The sequence below is a fragment of the Balaenoptera borealis genome (genome assembly GCF_965194805.1).
Source record: "Balaenoptera borealis genome assembly, chromosome: 20".
Taxonomy (NCBI): Eukaryota; Metazoa; Chordata; class Mammalia; order Artiodactyla; family Balaenopteridae; genus Balaenoptera; species Balaenoptera borealis.
This window is the reverse complement of record NC_138879.1, coordinates 13,425,644-13,448,920: the sequence shown is the minus strand read 5'-3', so window position 1 is coordinate 13,448,920 and position 23,277 is coordinate 13,425,644. Positions and strand designations below refer to the sequence as shown.

The following is a 23,277-nucleotide window of genomic DNA, read 5'->3' as shown; positions in this document are numbered from 1 at the left end:
CGGACTCTGTAAGTTCTTTCCCATGGGGGTATTAGCTAATAGTGAAACTACTATATCTGTAATCTGGAATGGAACAAGAAACGAATTCAATGAATGACAAAAAGCCAGGTTTCTTATCGTTGGAGTGGGAAGTTACAGATAAACAAAGGCAGAAGGTTATAACATCCATGTAATAATGGATAGATTAGATTTCCTCAATTTTAAACACTTTTGTGCATCAAAAGGTGCTATCCAGAAAGTGAAAACACAGTTCACAGAATAGAAGTATTTCACATGATATATCTGACAAGAGTCTGTTCTTCAGAATATATCAAGAACTTTTACAAATCATCAACAAAAAGACAACTCAAGTTTTGAAATGGAAAAGAACTTGAACAGACTCATCTCCAGACAAGAAATACAAATGGTCGACAAGCACATAAAAGATGTCAAACATCAACAGTCATGGTGTAAATGCAAATTAATACCATAATGTGATCCCCCTTCACAAACACTAGAATGGTTATAATCCAGAAACCTGAAAGTATCAAATGTTAGCAACAACGTAGAGAAATCAGAACCCTCAAATATTGCTTGTGGAAATGGAAAATACTGCAGCATATGTGTACGTTAGTTTGGCATTTCCTCAAAAAGATAAAAAAAAATACAATTACCATATGCTTCAACAAACCCACTCCTAGATATAGACCCTGAAAAATTGAAAACAGGTGTTCAAACAAAAACTTGTACATTAATATTCATAGCAGCACCGTTCACAATAGCCAGAAGGTAGAAATGACTGAAATGTCTATCAAAGGGTGAATGGATAAACAAAATGGGTAGATCCATAAACTATCCTATTATTCTGCCATATAAAGGAAAAAGTAAAATGGTGCCGCCACTATGGAAAATAATATGGCAGGTCCTCAAACACTTAAACAGTTAGTGTATGATCTGTCAATTCCACTTCAGGGTATATACTCAAAATATTTGAAAGGAGGAAGTGGAACAGATATTTGTACAACCATACACATAGCAGCATTATTCACAATAGCCAAAAGGTGGAAGCAACCCAAGTATCCATCAGTGGATGAACATATAAACAAGTGTAGTATATACACAATGGGATATGATTCAGCCTTTAAAACTAAGGTAATTCTCACACATGGTACATGTGGATGAACCTCGAAGTCACCATGCTAAGTGAAATAAGTTGGTTACAGAAGGACAAGTACTGTACAATTCTACTCATATAAGGTATCCAGAGATGTCAAATTCAGTGACAAAAAGAATGTGGTTGTCAGGGGCTGAGGGCAGTTAATGGATACTTGGGGGAAATGAAAAAGTTCTAGAGATGGATGGTGAGAATATTTTTACAATATGAAGGTAGTTAATGCCACAGACCTATACACTTAAATGTTTACATGGTAAATGTCATGTTATGAATTTTAATCACAATGAAAAAAAAATGAAGTACTGATACATGTTACAACACAAATGGACATTGAAAACATCCTTAGTTTAAAAAGCCATACGGAAAAGGCCATCCAGATCATACTCATCTTGTGCGCTTTAAATCCATCAAGGTTGCAAAAATAAGTAAAAAACTCAGTAACGGTTCCAGAAAAAGAAAACTGGATCACAATGGAAAAAGATGTTTTCAAACAGTTGGGACAGCTGGTACAAGTTGAAGTGGGCCTGTGGATTAAATTATAATGTCTTCTCATGCCCTATGTCAATAGCAGAGCCTAACAGGATGAAGAAAGACTTCCTCTTCTTTTCTGGCAAGAGCTTAGCCAATGAGAGACCATCACAACTCAGCCAAAGAAAAGCCATGACTCTTTGTTTACTATGGTCCTCTCAACTTCCCTTTCCCCCTCTATAAGATTTCCCCTCTCCATTTTGCTTGGGACTTGCACGTGGCTCACCATGGTTGCAGACCCTTGAAGTGGTTGTAATTCTTTGCTGATTGTGAATAAACCCATTTTTGCTGGACAAATAACTGGAAGTCTATTTGTTTTAGGTCAGCAGTGGTCACGTGCAAGCTCTGGAGTGCCACCCTGCTCCACGGGCAGCAGGCACGAGGGTTTGCCCCCTGCCCATATTACTGTTTGGAGCAGCCAACTCCGGATGGACTTGACTCCCAACAGGAAGGTATCATGCCTGTTCCAGGCAGAAAGCAGATGTCTGGGCAGTAACTGTTCAAGGGGGAGGGGGCAGGGTACCTGAGGTCTCCTAGGGCTGCCATTCCCTGGGGAAGAGCCAACTCTCCATCTATTGTGGGTCTCAGGTCACAGGTCCTTAGTTGTGAGCAGTGTTGTCACTTCAGTCTGATTTCTGCACAAACTTTGCCTATTTGATTTTTTAAGAGTTCCATTCTGGTAGCTCCTCCCCAACTGTTTGTAGGCTAATTGGGCAGTAAAGGCACAAGTGAATCCAAAAGGTCCTCTGCCATCTGCTTCTAAAGTGCAGTCACAGGTATTTGTCAACAGAGCTGAAGATTGACAGAAGGCCCGCAAAGGGAGGAGGAGATCCTTGTCAGCATTTTTGTCCCTCCTCGCTCCCCAGGCACATCCAGCAGGGCAGCATTCACAGTCCTGTTGAGTAACTCTGGAAGGGTGTGGAGTGTAATGATCATGCTTAGTAAGCCCTGGAACCTCCCCTTGTTCCCGTGCACCTTTCTCTGGGTGACCTGAGCAAGGCAGCAAATCTCTGCTGCAACCCAGCAATCACATTACAATTTGGCAGCTCTCCAAACTCTGCTTAAATTTTAAAAGCTAGCACAGCTGGGTTTAGTTTTACCTCTGTGCATGTGGGAGACAAGAGAAGTATTAATCTTTTGAAACTCAGATTTTTTTAAAAAATTCATTTATTTAATTAATTTATTTTTTGGCTGCATTGGGTCTTCATTGCTGTGTGTGGGCTTCTCTAGTTGTGGTGAGTAGGGGCTACTCTTCGTTGCAATGCGTGGGCTTCTCATTGCGGTGGCTTCTCTTGTTGCAGAGCACAGGCTCTAGGCATGCGGGCTTCAGTAGTTGTGGCTCGCAGGCTCTACAGCGCAGGCTCAGTAGTTGTGGCGCATGGGCTTAGCTGCTCCGTGGCATGTGGATCTTCCTGGACCAGGGCTCGAACCCATGTCCCCTGCGTTGACAGGCGGATTCTTAACCACTGTGCCACCAGGGAAGCCCTGAAACTTCAGATGTTAATTTAAATTGTATTACCAGGGTTTTGAGTTGACAAGTAAGACGACCAGCAGAATGACAGTGGGTCGGGAGGGTGAGGGTTTTGTTCATAGGATGTATCCATCACCTTGAAGTCCAGACATCTCACAGGACTCCTTTGCAAGATATGACCTAAACAAGACATTATTATCAGACTGAAGAGAATCGGATTCCCTGAAGCTATAGGGAGAAGACAGAATCTTTTCTCCTCTTGCCGAGATTTCTTTCAGCAGCAAGGCCAAGTGCTGGAACGCTTTAGTCTACCTAAAGTAAAAGCTCCCAAATTTATAATACAGAAGGGAAAAGGCAGAATAGAATTACCAAGAAATGAAATATATTGTAGACACATTAATGATTTGCATTTGTATCTGCAAATATCTCTGGCCCCTCCCACACACAGACAGTTGAGGTTTGGGGAATTTAAGGGATGTGGGCAGGGGTAGATGAAGCTGAACACTCCCTGGGCCTCAGTCTTCCATCTGTAGCCTGAAGGGGGAGGGAGTGGCCAGGCTGCTCTCCTGGGTGCTGCTACTCCCCCACTCATGTACACACACACACACACACACACACACACACACACACACACACACACACACACACCCCAGTCTGAGCTAGCTCAAGACTCTGAGACCTTCTCCCTCCTCTCCGAGCCACCACCGCTGCCCTGCCGCACAGTGACTGTTTAGAAGGTGGACAAGGGGTGGGGAAGAAGAAACCAGATGTTGTTGTTATAAGCCCTAGTTTTGGAAGGTAGGGGAGGAAAATGCTAAGAAATTCTTCTGAAATTCGAAGCCCAGGGACTCAGACTCACTAAAACCAACTGAGATTTAATTATTAGATTACAGAATGCTTTTCCTACCCAATAGCTTACCACCACATCAACAGGCTCCAGTATACGAACAATGGATTACAACGGGGAGAGTGCCAGGACTCAGACTCTATGTAAGAAAAGTTTCTAGAGAAACCTAAAGACAACAAGAGGCAAAAATAAGGACACCAGAGGACACTGAAGTCTCCAACACTTAACGGCTACAGCAAACATTAAACACAGCCCAACTCCTAGTAGAGTAAATGAAACCTCACACTGAAGACTCAGTTCCTATTACCCAACACAACATGTCCAGCTTTCAACAAAAAATTACAAGGCACGCCAAAAGGCAAGAGCACACTGTGGAGAGACCAAGCCAGCAACAGAACCAGACTAAGATAGGGTACAGATACTGGCATTTTCAGACAGAGAATTTAAAGTAACAATGATTAATACCTTAAGAGCGCTAGTGGAAAAATGAGACAATGTGCAAGAACAGATGGGTAATGTTAGCAGAGAGATGGAGCCTCTGGAAAATATCAAAAAGAAATGCTAGGGGGCTTCCCTGGTGGCGCAGTGGTTGAGAATCTGCCTGCCAATGCAGGGGACACGGGTTCGAGCCCTGGTCTGGGAAGATCCCACATGCCACGGAGCAACTAGGCCCGTGAGCCACAATTACTGAGCCTGCATGTCTGGAGCCTGTGCTCCACAACAAGAGAGGTCGCGATAATGAGAGGCCCGCACACCGCGATGAAGAGTGGACCCCACTTGCCGCAACTAGAGAAAGCCCTCGCACAGAAACGAAGACCCAACACAGCCATAAATAAATAAATAAAAATTAAAAAAAAAAAAAAAAGAAATGCTAGGAAAAAAATACAGTGATAGAAATGAAGAAATCTTTCAATGAGCTCATCAGTACACTCAACTTGGCCAAGGAAAGAATCAATGTCAATAGGTCAACAGAAATCTCCAGGCTGAAATGCAAAAAGAAATAAAGAAGGAAAAACCCCAGAATATCCAAGAACTGTGGGCCAAAATTAAAGACGAAATACATATGTACTGAAAGACAAAGACAAAATCTTGAAAACAGCAAGAGAAGTATGACCTGTCAGATACAAGGAAATCCCAATAAGACTAACATGACTTCTCATCACAAACGATGGAGGCCATAAGAGGGATGACAGATTCAAAGAACAAATCGTTTTTATGGGGAAATTTCTAGCTTTGTATCTGTGCAGCACTAGAATATACCTAATCCTTGTGTTGTTAAAAGTTCAGTCTCCATCACTCTGGTCTACAGCTGATATGGCACCCCATGGGACAACATAGTATTGTGGTTATTGGTACCACCTTTCCCCCTTACAGCTGTGACTTTGAGTTTTTTCTTATTTTCTGGCACCTAGGGATGACTCTTTGGTTCTTTAGAACTTGGCTCTGTGTGTATGTACTGCTTAGCATTTATAGGAATATTTAATTGAAAAAGAACAAAAAGGAGAATTTTATATATAAAAAAAAAAAACATATGTACTTGGAATACCAGGAGAAGAAAGGGAAAACTGAGCAGAACAAAAATATTTGAAGTAATAATGACTGAGAATTTTCCAAAATGAATGACAAATACCAACTCTTATATACAAGAAACTCAGAGAATACCAAGCAGGATAAATAACAAACAAACTACTCCTAGGCATATATTCAATCTTTAAAAAAAAAAAAAAAAAAGACAGAGAAAATCTTGAAAGAAGCCAGAGAAATACAACACACCTATAGAGGAAGAAGGATAAGAATCACAGTGGACCTCACATCAGAAAACCTGCAAGCAAGCAAGAAGTGGAATGAAATATTTAAAGTGCTGAAAGAAAGACCCTCACCAGCTTAGAATTCTACATACAGTGAAATTATCCTTCAAAGTTAATGGAGAAATACTTTCTCAGACAAACAAAAACCAATGGAATTAATTGCTAGCAGACCTGTCCTTAAAAATGTTAAAGGTTCTTCAGGCAGAAGAAAATTTATTTATTCAGAAACTTAGATCTATATTAAGACATGAAGAGCATCAGTGAAGAAATTTTAAGAAGGTAAAATAAACATATTTTCTTATTCTTAAATCTCAGAGATAATTGTTTATTTAAAGCAATAATAATGACAACATATTAGGTGATCATAGCACATGTACAAGTGAAGCAAATGACAGCAATGCCACAAAGGATGGGAATACTCTGATATAAGGTACCTGCATTACATGTGAGGCAGTGTCATTTTATTTAAAGGTGCACTTAGTTTAAAATATATATTGCAAGCTCTAAGGCAACCAATAAAATGTTTTTAAAAGACATATAATTAATGTACTACAAGAGATACAATGGAATCATAAAATGCTCAATTAATACCAGAGAAGGCAGAAAAAGATGGAAGAAAGGAAACAACAAATGCAAAGAATAGAAAACAGTAACAAACATTACGTTAAAAGTAAAGAGATGGAGAAAGATATGTCATGCTAACACTAACCAAAAGTAAGCTGAGATAGCTTTTATTAATTTCAGACAAAGCAGACTTCAGAACAGGGAGGATACTACAGGATAAGAAGGGGCATTAAAGAATGATAAAAGGGCTAATTCTCCAAGAACACATAACAATCTAAATCTCTATGCACCTAACAAAACAGTGTCAGTATGGGAAACTTAAATTTAAAATATTATGTAATGTTTTACTTTATCCCAGGAATACAACATTCTTAGAGATTCTAACTGTAAGCAAGAGTGGGTGGCATGGGTAAGAGACATATGACCAAAAAGTAAGAGTGGCTCATGAAAGGATGAAGTAGTCCACAAAACTGCAGTATCATTAGGATGACTCTAAAGTGTGAAGCTGCTGATGTCTGATCAGGATTGAACTGTTACCAAATGCTTTTCCACATTTAACACATTTAAAGTGTTTCTCTCCAGTATGAAGTCTCTGATGTTGAATAAGATGAGTGCTCTGGCTAAAAGCTTTACCACATTCACTACATTCATAAGGTTTCTCTCCAGTATGAATTCGATGATGTTTAGTAAGGGATGAGTTTTCAGGGAAGCCCTTCCCACATTCACTGCATGTATAGGGTTTTTCTCCAGTGTGAATCCTTTGGTGTTGTGTAAAGGTTGAGTGGGCAGTGAATGCTTTTCCACATTCATTACAGTTATAAGGCTTTTCCCCAGTATGAGTTCTCTGGTATTGGGTAAGGTGTGTACTTCGTCTAAATGCCTTCCCACAATCATTACACTTATAGGGTTTCACTCCAGTGTGAATTCTCTGATGTTGTGTAAGAGTTGAGATATCAGTGAAGGACTTCCAAGAGTTAATACATTCATAGGGTTTCTCTCCACTGTGAATTCTTTGATGTTGAATAAAGGATGAGTAGTCACTGAAGGCTTTCCCACATTCATTACATTTATAAGGTTTCTCCCCAGTATGAATTCTCAGATGTTGAACAAGTGATGAATTTACAGTGAATGCTTTTCCACAAACTTTACATTTATAGGGTTTTTCTCCAGTATGAGTTCTCTGATGTTCAGTAAGAGACGAACTTTGGATAAATGCTTTTCCACAGTCAACACACTTATAAGGTTTCTCACCAGTATGAATTCTCTCATGACGAAAGAAGTTTGAACGGTCACTGAAATTTTTTCCACAGTCACTACAATTATAAGTTTTCTTTTTAGAAGCTCTTTGACTTTTAATTGGAGATAAGTTCCATTTGACACTTTCCCCAAATGGATCAAATATATGTAGTTTCTCTTCTGAATGAGTAACATTCCGTGGGATAAGTTTAGATCTTAGATCAAAACTTCTCTCAAACTCATTAAAAGTATGCCCATTTTCCTCACAAGATATTTCTTCATGGCCAACTATTATTTGCTGAAAACCAGTGGTTTGGGTAAGAGATTTTTTTGAAATTTTGCCTATAGAGTGCTCCTTTTGCTTTTCTACCTTGGCCTCATATTCACAGGTTTCTTCAAATAAATACTCTTTGGACACATCCCCTCTGAGCCTTGCCATGATGACAGTGATGGAACTGCTCACTCAAAAGTATACTCTAATGGTCTTCTCTTTGGTATCTGCTCTGGTCTTCAAATCTGAGTGGAATAAAACCTTTATAAAAACATATTTTCTGTGTTGGGATTACAGGAACTGAACTCAGGAGAGAAAAAAATAACCTTACTAAAATTACAATGCATATTTACAGTCTCGTAATCTGGGAAAATAATGAGTCAGTGGAGTAGAGATAAGTAGAGGCAGAAGTGGTAGGAAAGAAGTTGGCCCAATAGGCAATGTCACATAGAGTCTGAAAGCTGAAAAAAATGTTTTAAAGTTTAACCTTCTCATTTAAAGATAAACAAGTTTAGAACTAGAGAGCTTATGTGATTATAACCGAAAGATACAGAGGTTATTAATGAGATGGTCAGAAATGGAACTTAGGCTTTGTCCACTATACTACCACAGTAATCTGGAGACTAAACAGAGCTTAAATGAGAGAATGGACAGTTACCTAGTCAAAAGACAAAAATGAAGGGGATGCATAGCAGTATTAGAAAATGCACGACAGGGACTTCCCTGGTGGTCCAGCGGTTAAGACGCCACACTCCCAATGCAGGGCGCCTGGGTTCAATCCCTTGTTGGGGAACTAGATACCACATGCCTCAACTAAGAGTCCACATGCCGCAACCAAAACAAAAAAAAAAATCCTGCAGGCTGCAATGAAGATCCCATCTGCCGCAACTAAGACCCGGCCCAGCCAAATAAATAAATACTAAAAAAAAGGGCTTCCCTGGTGGCGCAGTGGTTAAGAATCCGCCTGCCAATGCAGGAGACACAGGTTTGGGCCCTGGTCCAGGAAGATCCCACATGCCACGGAGCAGCTAGGCCCACGCACCACAATTGCTGAGCCTGCACTCTGGAGCCCGCAAGCCACAACTACTGAGCCCGCGCCCCTAGAGCCCGTGCTCTGCAACAAGAGAAGCCGCCGCAATGAGAAGCCCATGCACCGCAATGAAGAGTGGCCCCCGCTCGCCACAACTAGAGAAAGCCCGCAAGCCTACACGCAGCAACGAAGACCCAATGCAGCCAAGAATAAATAAATAAAATAAATTCCAAAAAAAGAGAACATGTGTGACAAGAAGAAATGGCAGAGTTACAGCACATGGAGAGAAGCCACTGAGGAATGTAAAAATAGCACCTGAGAAAGCAATGTACAAAGGAATAATAGCATTTATCCGTACACGAATTCATACCGGTGAGAAACCTTATATGTGTGATGACTGTGGAAAAGCATTTATCCAGAGTTCATCTCTTACTGAACATCAGAGAACTCATACTGGAGAAAAAACCCTATAAATGTAAAGTTTGTGGAAAAGCATTCACTGTAAATTCATCTCTTGTTCAACATCTGAGAATTCATTCTGGAGAGAAACCTTATAAATGTAAGGTTTCTCACTGTGGTTAAAAAAAACAAAAAACAAAAAACACATTTCCATGTCAAAAAAAAAAAAAAGAGAGAGAGAGAAGGTCCAAATCTGAACAGAATAGCAGAATTTAAGGCATTAAGGAGAGCTCCTTGGACAACATTTCAGAGATTCCACTCCTCCTAAACATTCACCCCTAAAGTGCACAGATTTATCCGTCATCTGAATAAGTGCCTCTGGAGACCTCAACATCTCACAGGATCTCCACAATTCTTTCCTGGGCTGAGACACATTTTAGAAACTGAGAATTCTGCTCATGGGAAAAGAAAATATGCAACAAAATCAAAACTGTCATCACGTATATATTTTGAAAATTTTAAAGCACTAGCACTATCAGTTTTTAAAAGCATATAATCTGAGTCTCCCAGAAGTCTGTGTCGCAGGACAAAGACTTACTGTCCTCCAGTCAACACAAAAAACAAGACACAAAACTAGAGAAGACACACACAGAGCCTTAGAGGGAGGTGTTATCAGACTGGTTGAAAATAGAAGGGCAGTATGATAAGGTGATCTAAGATCACAGTCAACGTTTGGGTAGAATCACTAACTAGAGGCAACAGCATTTTCACCAATCATAAACATAAGAGATGTTCTGGTACAAAGAGAGGTAAGGCACTAGAGAACTGTTCCTTTTTCTTTTTAACAAATACAAACCTCTGAGAATCCCAAATGAATGGTCACTTAAACTGTGGAAGCCAATACTTTGCTTTCTTAATTAAATCAAGACTTGCGGGCTTCCCTGGTGGCGGAGTGGTTAAGAATCCGCCTGCCAATGCAGGGGACACGGGTTCGAGCCCTGGTCTGGGAAGATCCCACATGCCGCGGAGCAACGAAGCCAGTGCGCCACAACTACTGAGCCTGCGCTCTAGAGACCGCGAGCCACAATTATTGAAGCCCGCGCGCCTAGAGCCCGTGCTCCTCAACAAGAGAAGCCACCGCAATGAGAAGCCCGCTCGCCGCAACCAGAGAAAGCCCGCGCGAAGCAACAAAGACCCAACACAGCCAAAAAATAAAAATAAAAAATAAATAAATTTATAAAAAAAAAAAAGATTTGCATACTCAAATAATTTTCAGCAAGTGTTAAGAAAAGAAAATCTTGGAACGGTGTAGATTATAGTGTATGGATAAATGCAAGTCCTTCACAAGTCCTCCAAAAAAACAATTGTTTCAAGTCAAATTTCGGGTCTTCAAGCAAACATTTTAGAAAAGGCTCACCGTCTAGGGGTCGCAGGCTGCAGTCCGGAGATTAAAATTTGGCCCACTGCACCAAATGTGCTGTCACGGCAAGGAAACTCTGGCTCGGTTTAGTTTCCCTTTAAGCAGTTCTCTTCTTGACATTCCTTTCTCCTTCCACCTCCGCTCTTCCTCGGCACAGGGAATGCCCTGGGCCTCCGCGGCCTCTGGGGGACCCGGGGTCCCGCTCCCCGCCAGGCCCCAGCGCCGAGCGCCCGCCGCTCCCGGCCGGAGAGGATGTGGGGAAGCAGGGCCCCTGTCCGCACGGACCTCACGTGACACCAAGCGGCTCCGCCTACGGGTCCGAAGGCGCCTGACGACGACGAACTGCGACTCCCAGAAGGCCTCGGGCCGCGCCGCGCCGCTTCCGCTTTCGTTCTCAAGGACTTACTTTTTCCCAGAAGTCCCCGAGAAATCTCTGCCTCTGGGTACCCCTCCCCCAGCGCGGAGCTGAGTGGGCGAGCGGGAGGCGTCTCAACTAATCAGGGCCGCACGCTGGAATCTCCATGGTAACCACCGACGCTTGCTCCCTTCTGCGGTGCTCTTGACGGAGGCTGAAGCTTGCTTCCGAGGTTAGGGGCGCTGGCCGGCGCTCAGATTCTGGGGACAGGTGTGCGCAGGACAGAGGGCTCCCCGCGCCCGACCGTACAGGCCCTGGGAAGGAAAGACAGTGTAAAATGTTACAGACATTAGAGGACGCTGTGATTCTTTGGATACTGTTTCTAACAAATTGTAAAAAGATATTTTTGAGATTCGGGGGACAATGGAACGAGGAACTAGGTATTAGAAAACATTAAGGAATTATTATGAGTGAACGTCACATTTGGCATTTCTCAGCAGACACTTCAAAGCCATCCAGATGTCAGCTATGTTTGTTTTTAATCTGCCAAGAGCTCAGGCAGCCTGGAATGCAGAGTGAAAACGTGCAGCGGAGCAGACCCACCAAGTACTGCAGCCCCTGAGAACAATCAAGTCCCCGTCTCAGGGCCACTGCAGCAGTGACAGTGGGAGACCTATCCTGCTGTTTAACTTCTCATTTCCTCTCTCTGGCCAAGCCTGCAAAGAGCATGACAGAACCCTACTGTAAATGCAAATGTTTGTTTTCTGATTTCAAATGCGACAGCATATTCATTATGCAAAAGTTGGAAAATGCAGAAAAGTATATATAGAAAAAAATACCAGGAGGAAATACTATTTTGGGCCGCAGGGATCATAGGCTTTAAAATTTTTTTTTATCTTATATGTTTTTCCATATTTCCCAAAATTTCTACCATGAATTAGAATTACTGCTTTATCATAAAAAGTTTTAAAAACACATATTTTGCGATTTATAGGAAGGTTACATGGCAAGCATTACATACTCTCACATAAAGTTAGACATCGGGCATAGAAGCAGATGATACCTCAGAGTTGATCACAAATAACTTCGTAAATAGCAAAACTGGCATAAGGTACAGAATATGGAGAAAGTATGCCATCAGTGACACTATCAAGATGAAAAAAATGGGAGAGTGCAGTGCAGAGTCAATGCTGTGGCACTTTGCTGATGAGACAAAGGGCATAGGACAACGCCCCAAAATGTAGTGGTGCTCTAGAAATATTTGTTAAATAAAAAGGACAAAAGATTCCAAATAATTAATTTCTTTTTAAAAAATAAATTTATTACTTTAAAAATTTATTTATTTTTGGCTGTGTTGGGTCTTCATTGCTGCACACAGGCTTTCTCTAGTTGTGGAGAGTGGGGGCTACTCTTCTTTGAGGTGCGCAGGCTTCTCATTGCAGTGGCTTCTCTTGTTGCGGAGCACGGGCTTCAGTAGTTGTGGCACGTGGGCTCAGTAGTTGTGGCTCGCGGGCTCTAGAGCGCAGGCTCAGTAGTTGTGGTGCACCGGCTTATTTGCTCCGTGGCATGTGGGATCTTCCCAGACCAGGGCTCAAACCCGTGTCCCCTGCATTGGCAGGCGGATTCTTAACCACTGTGCCACCAGGGAAGTCCATAAATAATTTCTTAATGATTAACATTTACTATATGTAATATGGATACAATATTCATCAATTTGTATATATATACATATACGTATATATATATTCCAAAACTGAAGGCAATACAATGACAAGAAATCAAAAAGATAATAGGAGGGGAAGCGTCACTCCATCATTTTTAGTCCTTGTCAAATCAAGAAGACAAAAAATTGGATATCAAAGAGCTTAGAAACAACAGAAATTTATTTCTCATAATCCTGGAGGCTGGGAATTCCAAGATCAAGTTACCACAGCTTCAGTGACCTCAGGCTCATGGGTGGACCTGCCACTCAACATCACCACTCCAACATCCGTGACCAGGACTGAGCTCCGATACTCTCCCCAAACCTGCTCCTCCGAGCTTTCTCATCTCCATGGAGGGCAGCTCCATCCTTTTAGTTGTTCAGGCCAGAACCCTGGAGTCATCTTCTCTTTCCCTCCACCCCACATCCAGTTTATCAGGAAATCCTACCAGGTGAGCTCCAATACACATACAGAATTGATCACTTATTTGCATCTCACCAGTTACTCAGGGCCCACCATCCCTTCTCACCTGGGTTGTTGCAGAAGATTTACTCTGGCACCTCAGTCTATTCTCAACGCACTAGCCAGAGGGATCTGCTAACACCCAAGTCAACCTGTTCCCCTTCTGCTCCCACAGCGCTCAGAATAAAAGCCAATGTGGTGCTCATGAGGGCCCTCAAGACGGGCAGAGGCCCCACCGTGCCCCACCTCCTCTGACGTCCTCCCAACCTTCCCCCTCAGCTGCCCCACGTGAGCCCCTTGGGCCCTGGCTGATCCCTGGACGTGTTGGATCTTCAGGGCTCATGTCGCTGTTTCCTCTGCCTGGGAGACCTTTTCCACGGATAGCCACACGGCTCACATCTCACTTTCATATCTTTGCACAAATGTCACCTTCTGAGTGGAGGCTCTAGAGTCTAGGCTGTGCCCAGCACATGGTAGGTGCTCAATAACATTGGTTGAAGAAATGAATCTGTGAGTTGGACCAAGGAGATCTCTATCCTCAGGGGGATCTAGTTCAGGAGCTCCTCTTTACTCACTATCACTTACTGATAATACTGGGCACTGCCCATTAACAAAAAATAATAACAAAACAAAACTCTTTGCCAACTCAGTAAGTGAAAATGGCACCTTGTTTTAATTTGTATTTCTTTAATTAAGAGTGGGTTGAGCATATTTTCATGTGTTGTTGGCTGTTTATTCATTTAGAAAACATACAAAATGCTGGTGATTATTTTCCGTGTCCTCTATCAAGATTTGATCATGTCATTTGCCATTTCTTTCTGATATAAACTCTCAAAATATAAAGGGTATTCAATCTTTCTTTCTGAAACTTGTGTTGCAAATAATTTTCCAATTTATATTTTGGCTTTTAATTTTGTTCATGATGTTTTACATGAATAATTTTAATTGTTAAGAAGGCACGCCTGGGACTTCCCTGGTGGTGCAGTGGTTAAGAATCTGCCTGCCAATGCAGGGGACACGGGTTCGAGCCCTGGTCTGGGAAGATCCCACATGCCACGGAGCAACTAAGCCAGTGTGCCACAACTGCTGAGCCGGCGCTCTGGAGCCCACGAGCCACAGCTACTGCGCCCATGTGCCACAACTGCTGAGGCCCACGCGCCTAGAGCCCGTGCTCCACAGCGGAGAGAAGCCACTGCAATGAGAAGCCTGCACACAACAACGAAGAGCAGCCCCGGCTCGCCGCAACTAGAAAAAGCCTGCGCGCAGCAACGAAGACCCAATTCAGCCAAAAATTAAAAAAAAAAAAAAAAAAAGACCGCCTGCCAAAATAACTTTATGGTTTCTGACTTTAATTTTTCACCATAAGGGCTTTTTCTCCTCCAAGGGCATAGAAATATTCACCAATACTGTCCTCAAATACTGTCACAGTTTCATTTTTTATATTTAAATTTTACTCCAATTGGCAGTACATTTTGGTGAATGTCCTATTTGAGGCAAGTTTCTAAGTTAATTCTTTCCTCAAAAGGCTAAGTATGGTAGATTGCAAACAATACGTGACCACAAATTGCTCGAGACCCTCTCACGTGCCTTTTTGCCTCCTCTCTCATGAAGAGATGGGGTCCATCTTTTCCCTCCTGGATCTGGGATTGGCCATGTGACTTGCTTTAGGCAATGGTACAGATGTGATGCACAGAAGTGTTTGTGCAATGGGACTTGATCTCTCTGGCTGCTCGATCTCTCTTTGGAGAGTAGCTGTCACTTGAAGGCGCCAGAGCCAACCTGCTGCATGCTCGCTGAGCATGCATTAACCTGCTGCATGCTAGAGGAATGTGTCAATTACTAAGAGGCTCGGGGGAGCTCAGGTGAAGCCCGCAAAGTCACTGTCCTATTTGAGCAAGCCCAAATTGTCCACCCACAGAATCATGAGCAAATAACTGATTGCATTAAGCCATTAAGATTTGGGGTGGCTTGTTAAGGAGGAAAAGCTGAACTAGCAAGCACTTATCCCAACACTGTTTCTAAAGTCGTCTGCCCTTTCTTGCATGGATTAGAAGTGCCCCCAGTACATCAAATATGCTTTTGTAGAATCAGGGGTCTGTCCTTGGATTTCTGTTTTGGTCCCAGCCCAGGAAGTTTTGTAACCCTCTGACCACATCCCGGTTCCAGGTGCCTTCAGTTGGGAGGTTTTGCTCTTCACGCCTGGGCCTCAGGAAATCAAGGATTCGATGGCCATAGAGTACAAACAACACCACTCCTCATCTAAAATTTAGATTCTGAAAAGGGGGTTCTTTACCTAGCATCCTTGGAGTACCCCTACAGGTGTTTTCACAAACTTGGGCACGTGCATTTTCCTGAGAAGAAAGCTTTCCCCACATTTAAGCAGATTCTCAAAGGGTTACTTGCCTCCCCCCGACCCAAATGTTGAGCTGAGGTTGAAGGAAACGGATGTGGTTGTTGGTCAGCCTCCCTTTGAGGGTGCTGGGTGGCAGCAGAGGAAAGAGCAAAGCCGATCTCTGAATCACGCAAAAGCCAGGCAGGCCCGTGTGTTCCCTCTGTGCTACAGCTCTTAGTTGTGTTTGGCTGTTGCTTTGGTTTATTGGTTTATGCTGTCTTCTTTCTCCTGCTATGAGCTTCAACAGGGATGGCTTTGGACCCCAACACCCGGCTTTAGCGAGGTGCTCTGAGCCTGGACCTAGAAATGGCTTTAACAGAGGCAGCCGACCACTGGGGTGTGGCCAGCGGCTGTGTGTAGGATTCTGGCTGAGTACTTAGTGCCTTGGAGCTCCGTTTGGGGGATTGGGGTCTCTGACACACAAGATCATTAACACACACAGAGCCTGGTGCACGGTGGGCGATTGCCTGGAAATGCAAATCACTTTCCCTACACTGTACCCGCGAGGCTGCACAGTATTCCTTATTCCTCCTGGAACTATGGCTGGCACACAAGGAAGAGGACAAACTCTCCAACAGGCTCCAGGAACTTGGCACTTTGGGGTGCAGTGGACAATAATGCACCCACTGGACAGTAATGAAATGCCCACGACATGCTGTTTGTGCAGAAGCCAGTGTCAGTGGCCTAAATAGCACACAGTGTCCTTGGGGCGGCAGGACTCAGCTCATCACCCTTGAGCACCCAGGCTGGCAGGAGTGCCCCCTTGGCATTTGCCGGCCAGGATTCACTGCAGAGGAAAGCTCTGCTCTTTGTGCACGGGGCAGCTGCTTCCTGCTTGCTGGACACAGCAAGTCACCAGGGCAAGGGGTGGGGGGCGCACAGAACGCCTGAGGCAGTCAGCTCCACGGGGGTCCCATCTCCACCAGTGAGGCCAGGACAAATGAGGAACCTTGCTGTTGCCTGATCAGTACCCACCACCCACCACCCACTAGGTGTCTCAGAGCCAGGTGCAGCAGGGAAGACCCCCTACCCTTTGGAAAAGGGCGCTGGTGCATGGAACTCTACCCTGAGCTGGTACTCGTCTAACACTAGCCCCTTTGCAGAGCTCCCCCATACTCCCCCCAGACACAGCAGTGACACAGTGTCCTCCAGCCGCTTGGACAATTAAGTGAGCTTGGCCAGGAGGTAGAAGAAGGGTTTGAATGGAAGAAAAGAGGGTCTGTGAAGAACGCGGGGGGGCTTCATGTACAAAGGTCAGAGAAAGCAGCTGGGTGGTCTGTGTAGTTGGATGGGGGCAGGGGCTCATTGGGGACCTGTCCAGAACAGAGGGTGCGGCTCAGGACACACCCCTCCAGCCAGGACACAGGCTCCAGAGGTTGTGGCTGGCAGCATCCCCACTCACTAATTTATTCATAACTCATGTTACTGAACACCTACTATGTGCCAGCCATCACCCCAGGTGCTGGGGAAGCAGGAGGAAAATGAGGTCCCTGTGTCCTGGGAGTAAGAAGACAGATCATAGGCAAGCAAGTAAGATGAGCTTTGGTGTGAATGAAGTGGGGCCAGCCATGCACATGCCTAGGGGAAGAGCTTTCTAGCAGATGGATGGCATGTGCAAAGGCCCTGAGGTAGGGGGTGCTTGTCTGAGGGGAGCCAGAGCCCAGAGCATCTGCAGGGCAGTGAGGATAGAGGGGACAACGGGGTTATGGCATGCCGGCCTCCTGAGTGTCAGGAAGACTTTGGATTTCATTCTAAATGAGATGAGAGAAGAATGTCATGACTAGGTCTTTCGGTGGCCGAGGGTGGAGAACAAGACCGTGGGCAGCAGGAAGACAGCAGGGGAGGTTGGGAGGCTATTTACCATAATCCGGGCCCTGGTGAAGTAGCTTAGACCAGCGGGAGGCAGGGTGGTGCTGCTGTATGACAGGAGTGGTGGATTTGGAAACATCGTAAAAGTAGAGCAGCAGGAAATCAAGGATGGATGTGGGGTTTGTGAGAAAGAGCCAGGCGGAGCGTGACACTGCAGTTTGGCCTGAGCATCTGGAAGAACAACACGGCCTGTTACTGAATGCGAAGCCCGAGGTTTCGGGGGTCGATGGAGGGCCTTTATTTGGACATGACATGTGAGAGGTGACCATGGAGAGAGTCTTCGGCAGAGGAAGCAGCTGGAGCTGGAAGATGAGCTCTGTGTGGGGACAGCATTAACTGTGAGGGCAGAGACCGCCCAAGGAGGTGAGCCCTGGGGCACCCAGCATCCAAAGGTGGGGGTAGGTACCTCCAGGACAGGACACCGAGTAGGAGGCGGGAGCAGGGTTCTGGAACCAGGTGAGGAAGTGTTTAGGGTCTTAGTGCTGGGCCATCCAGCTCTTATCTGCAGCCCCCTCCAGTATCCCTGCCCCCCACATTCTCCCAGAATGGTATTGCCTGGGGTCTCCTGTTTACCTTTCCTCCTCTGCTCTCCCCCTCTGCTCTGGCATATTGGGTTTCTGGCTGCTGCCTGGGGTACCCAAACAGGACAAACAGGAAAAACTGGCCCTGTCCTGGGGACACCAGTTTCAGCTTGGCTTCTGGGCTTTGAGGAGGGGGCTCATGGGCCATCCCTCTGGGAAGCGGGACAGTTTCAGGTGTGGCCTCCAGGACACTATCCCCTACCTGTTATCTGAGAGCCTCCATCTGCGGTGGCAGAGACAGTCCGGCGGGCTCAGCATCCTTGAAGAAGCCCTTCCTCTCGGGCCACCTGTGGAAAGCTTCCAGCAGGGCACAGTCCATGAAGGGCAAATTAATTTTGCTGTTTGGATCTTTCTTTTAAGGAAGAAGAAGGCATAAAACATTGTACTCATCGCCTTTAGAAACAGGCACACAGCACATAAGTGTGTTATACGAGGCACACAACCTAATCAGCAGGTCTGTTCTGGGCTGTGGCCAGTCAGGGCAGAGAGTGGGACTCACAGTTGGAAATTCCACGCAGGCAACGGAAAGGGAGGCAGATGGAGAATGTGGTAGTGGAGAGGGCATGGGAAGAGAGGAGCTCACACCGGCCGAGAACGTCAGAGCAGAGGCCAGTGAGAGGCCCAGAGAGGGATGCAGGGCCTGGCCTAAAGGGAAATCCAGAGGCTGAGGCACAAAGGGACACACACAAGGGAGGAGACACGCCTTCCGAGTCTTGGCCCATTAGACTCGGCGTCAGTCTCCAGCTTTGGATCTGTCGGCCACGGCGTGTCCTTTCCTTGGCAGGTTCCTGAACTGGTTCCTTGACCTGTGTGAACCTCCACCTGGGGGGAAGGGGCCGTTGTGAGGGCGGTAGAGACTCCCTTCCGGAGGCTCCCGGGCTGGCGCCTCTTCTCCCCGGGCTTCATCCTTGGCCTGCTGAGCCGGGTCTTAGCAAAGAATTCCCCACGCTTGAAGCTAAGTAGGTTCCTCTTAGTAATTTGCATTCGCATCCTCACCTGGCTGTGGGCTGTCACTCTTCACTCGTCCCTGTTATACTGGGAGTTGAAATCAGTTTCTTCCCACATTTGCCAGAGTCTTGAATAAAGTCTCTCTTGCGCTTTCTAACAAGTGTCCGGTGAATAATTTGTCCTTAACAAGGGTTGTGAGAGGGCAGCCGTGAGTGCCTAGTGGGGGCTTGGCGGGCGCGAGGTATATGTACACAGCTGTGTATGTGCATTGTGTAGCCAAAGTTCCTTTGTGGACACATAGTATGTACACAGTTGTGTACATAGGTGCTGTCCTCCTTGGAGGGGGGGCGGTGCTCGGGCTGATTCAATCAGCCCCTTGGATCACGTGACTCCTATTGTTAAATCAGTCCCCATAAATGAGGTGACTCCCATTGATTCAATCAGCACCCTCATATCATGTGACTCCCATATATTAAACCAGCCCCTTAAATCACGTGATTTCCACGGATTCGATCAGCCCAGTTAAATATCCTGACCCCCATTAAATCAATCATCTTTCTTAAGTCTCCTGATGCCCGTTAGGAAGGATGATTGATTTAATTAGGATCACCATATGTAAGAAGGCAGGTTGAATCAATGGGAGTGCTGTCCCCCGAGGGGGGTTCTCGGGTGCCCCAGGGGGACCCCCAGCTCCTGCTGCAGTCCGTGTGGTGCTCCCAGCGCCTGGCGGCCTCTCATCTCAGGGACCTTGGCTCTAGCTGTGAGCCTGGCCTAGAGAGGGCCACAAACACGTAAATGAACCGGAATCGAAGGCGACCCCATGGGCAGATGCCCCCGGGTCACAGGCAGATGACCTCGATGAGGCAGCAGCAGTCAAAGGCCTCGGATGCCAGGTATGCTTTTTGACTTGAGGCAAATATGGAAACATCACCTCTTGGTACAAGTCCTGGGGCGAAAAAGGAAAAATTAAGTTGAGGGTCAGATCCCCCACCTCCGGTACAGAAATAAGAAACTCTTGGAAACCGTGGTGTGCTAAGGCAAGACACGGCCCTCCCCGTAGGCCTCCTCGGCACAGGTATTTTTAGGTCTTGTTCTGAACATCCCGAGAGCCTCTAATCTCAGCAGCTTATTGGGGAATTGTCTGGAGGAGGCAAGGGAGTTTGACACCCTGGCCCACCCAGCTAACCCGCTCTCCCAACAAAAAAAAGAATGCAGACTTATGGTTAAGAACTGCCATACAGGGACTTCCCTGGTGGTCCAGTGGTAAAGAATCCGCCTTCCAATGCAGGGGATGCGAGTTCGATCTAAGATCCCACGTGCAGAGGGGCAACGAAGCCCATGTGCCACAACTACTGAGCTCATGTGCCTCAACTAGAGAGCCTGCCTGCAGCAAACTACAGAGCCCACGTGCTCTGGAACCCGCGCCACAACTAGAGAGAGAAAACCTGCACGTCACAACTAGAGAGAAGCCTGCGTGCTGCAACAAAGATCCCGTGTGCCGCAAGTAAGACCTGACGCAGCCAAAAAACTTTTTTTTAATAATAAATAAATAAAATAAATATTAAAAAAAAAAGAACCACTCTACAAGCAAATTTGTGGTAAATTGTGTGTTTACTTTTAGAGTAAGGGTATAAATGCATGTTGGATATTTATTTTATTCTTTTAGTCACCCATACTTCTTTTTTTTTCCTTTTAGCCTTTTCTTACTCTCTGGGACTGTAAGACAGTCCAGGCTCATCTTGTATTTTCTCAGCCTTAGCCCCAGTACCAGGCATTTCTCCAAGGAGCCCTGGTTCCTTTTACCGAAGGTAGGATTTAGAAACCAAAATCTGGGCGTGAAGTACTCTTGTGGCCACTGGGGTGTTACGTGTTTCCAGGACTCTCAGGGGGAGAGTTTATCTGCACATATGATGCAGACCTGAGTTCACACTGATATGACCGTTCATTCTGGCCTTCTCCCCAAGCGTATCTGAAACTTCCTTGTCCAGCTGTTCCCTACTGCACGTTTACTTGTTAAATCCTAGTGTACATGTAAAGTAGGTTCAAACTGCTAACCTGTACCACTATGGGAAATAAATTTACCAACTAGAGTTCAGTATGTATATAGAGTCGTCTTTTCTTTATAGCATTTAGCAAAGCACTGTTTTGCAAAGTTGTCCAGATCAGTTCCTTTCTGTCTCCCCTTTTAGTGAGGGTGTGTCTTCCATCTGATACACCAGACTCCCTTCAGCCTGCACTGGCCCGGGACCTCGCACATCCAGCTGTTCTTGACTTTTTCATAGCCAGGGTCACTCTTTGTGGTGTCCTATGGGGTTGCACAGGTGCATGGAGTACACACCCCCATCACAGAACCACCCAGAACAGTTCCATCACCCTACAGCTTCGCTAGTGAGGCCCTTGAGGGGACGCAACCCTGGCAACCATTGTTCAGTTTTCTGTCCTTATAATTTTGCCTCTTCAAAAAAAAAAAAAAAAAGAATAAATAATTAAATAACGTCTGGTGGTGAGGTACACTTCCCTATTGACCCTGAGAGTGGCACATGGGGGGGCCTCAGTGGACAAAGATCCACACCACCCACACAGCCGAGACATGGTGGGACAGGTCAGGGCTAGCCCCAGGGTATGAACCCCAAAGCCAGGCACCACACTGGAGCACCAGGGGACATCCAGAAGTGGCCCTGGCTGAACAGCCACTGTGGGAACAGCAAGAGGCACCACTAGGTCCATTTGGACAGAAGGAGTGGCGTCCCAGGCAGGGTGGCTGGTGAGGTGACCCTGGGGTCCCTTGGGAAACATCACTGGCCCCAGTTCCCAGAGGCGTTGTGTCGCTGGCAGCAGGAGGGCAGTGTTCGCAGCCTCTCTCCCCTCCGCCTCTCCCTCCTTCCTGCTTCTTCCCCTTTCACTGGCATAACAGGGATTTGACATCCTCATCCTTTGCTAGGATCATTCGGAGTCAGGTTCTTGACTTTCAAGGCGGATGCAGGAAATGTGTGCCTCATGTCGCTCAGAAAGTCACCGACACACACTGCTTTTCACTGATGTGGCCTTAGGTGTTTTCCCCTGGGTTTTGGGACCTTGTAGACAAAGCTGGTCTCTATTTCTGTCTCTCTCTGCCACCCTCCTCTCTTTCTTTTCTAGCTGTCTGTCTGTCTCTGTCTCTCTCACTCTCCACCCCCGTCTCCTCCTCTCTCCCTCTCCCCCCAGCTGCTCCATCCTTCTTCTGCAGACCAGCTTCCCAGACTCTTGGTTCTGCTGCATCCAAACTGCAGCTTCCCTATCCTGGTTGTCTACAGACCCTCCAACATGTGACACCCACCTGGTCCCTCTGGCAGAGGGTCACTGGCTGCCCCCAGCCCCATCAGGTCATCCCCTTATCACTGAGTACTGCCCTCCATTCTTCTCCTGTCTCCCTTCTGTTCCCTTGTCCTCTGTACTTGCATGAGTGAAATCACCTTCTGACAGACCCCTCTCTCTCCACCTAGTCCCTACAATCTCACACCAACTCTGGCAAAAATGACCTGCCTAAAATGTGGATGGATTCCTAGCCCAGCCCTGCCCAGCCCGCCTGCTCCCCCTTCACTACCCAGGCAGGACACACCCAGAGGAGGGGCCTCAGGAGCCCCTCGGTCCACCCAGCACACGCCACACTTAGATGCTGGGCTGGTGTGGCTCCTCTGGAAAGAGCCTTGGACACCTTCCCACAGCATATTTGTGAGAGGGCGGGCGAGGCAGGCGTGTCCCTTGTCTTATGGGCTTAGATCCTAGGGAGAGGGCAGGTGGGCACAAGGCCAGTCAATACAGAAGCCACAGTTTGTAGAGGGTGGGTCCCTGGAGGAGAGCCTGAGGCTGGTGAGAACAGAGGGGAAGGAAGCTCAGAGAGGAGGGGAAACCTGACTCTGCAGGTAAAGACTTTTGTCTCCAATGGAAAGACATTGGAGATTTTTTTTTTTTTTTTAATTTATTTTTGGCTGTGTTGGGTCTTCGTTTCTGTGCGAGGGCTTTCTCTAGTTGCGGCGAGCGGGGGCCACTCTTCATTGCGGTGCGTGGGCCTCTCACTATCGCGGCCTCTCTTGTTGCGGAGCACAGGCTCCAGACGCGCAGGCTCAGTAGTTGTGGCTCACAGGCCCAGTTGCTCTGCGGCATGTGGGATCTTCCCAAACCAGGGCTTGAACCCGCGTCCCCTGCATTGACAGGCGGATTCTCAACCACTGCGCCACCAGGGAAGCCCAACATTGGAGAT

The 23,277-nt window shown here is 46.0% G+C and overlaps 1 protein-coding gene across 2 annotated transcripts; it reads right to left on the bottom strand.

Moving 5' to 3' along the window:
- Positions 1-2,599: 2,599 nt before the first annotated feature.
- Positions 2,600-20,921, bottom strand: LOC309619037 (uncharacterized protein). Of its 2 annotated transcripts, none has more exons than XR_014238719.1 (2): positions 10,725-20,921; positions 2,600-3,332 (listed from the first exon to the last, which is right to left on the bottom strand). XR_014238719.1 is itself a non-coding variant. In XM_082373713.1 (2 exons), the coding sequence occupies exon 2, from the start codon at positions 8,044-8,046 to the stop codon at positions 6,853-6,855; it is 1,194 nt and encodes a 397-aa protein (XP_082229839.1). In that variant the 5' UTR covers positions 8,047-8,123; positions 10,725-20,921; the 3' UTR covers positions 6,119-6,852. The 2 variants fall into 2 exon arrangements, 1 of the variants encoding a protein (XP_082229839.1); XM_082373713.1 differs by lacking the exon at positions 2,600-3,332 and adding an exon at positions 6,119-8,123.
- Between the last annotated feature and the right edge of the window lie 2,356 nt (positions 20,922-23,277).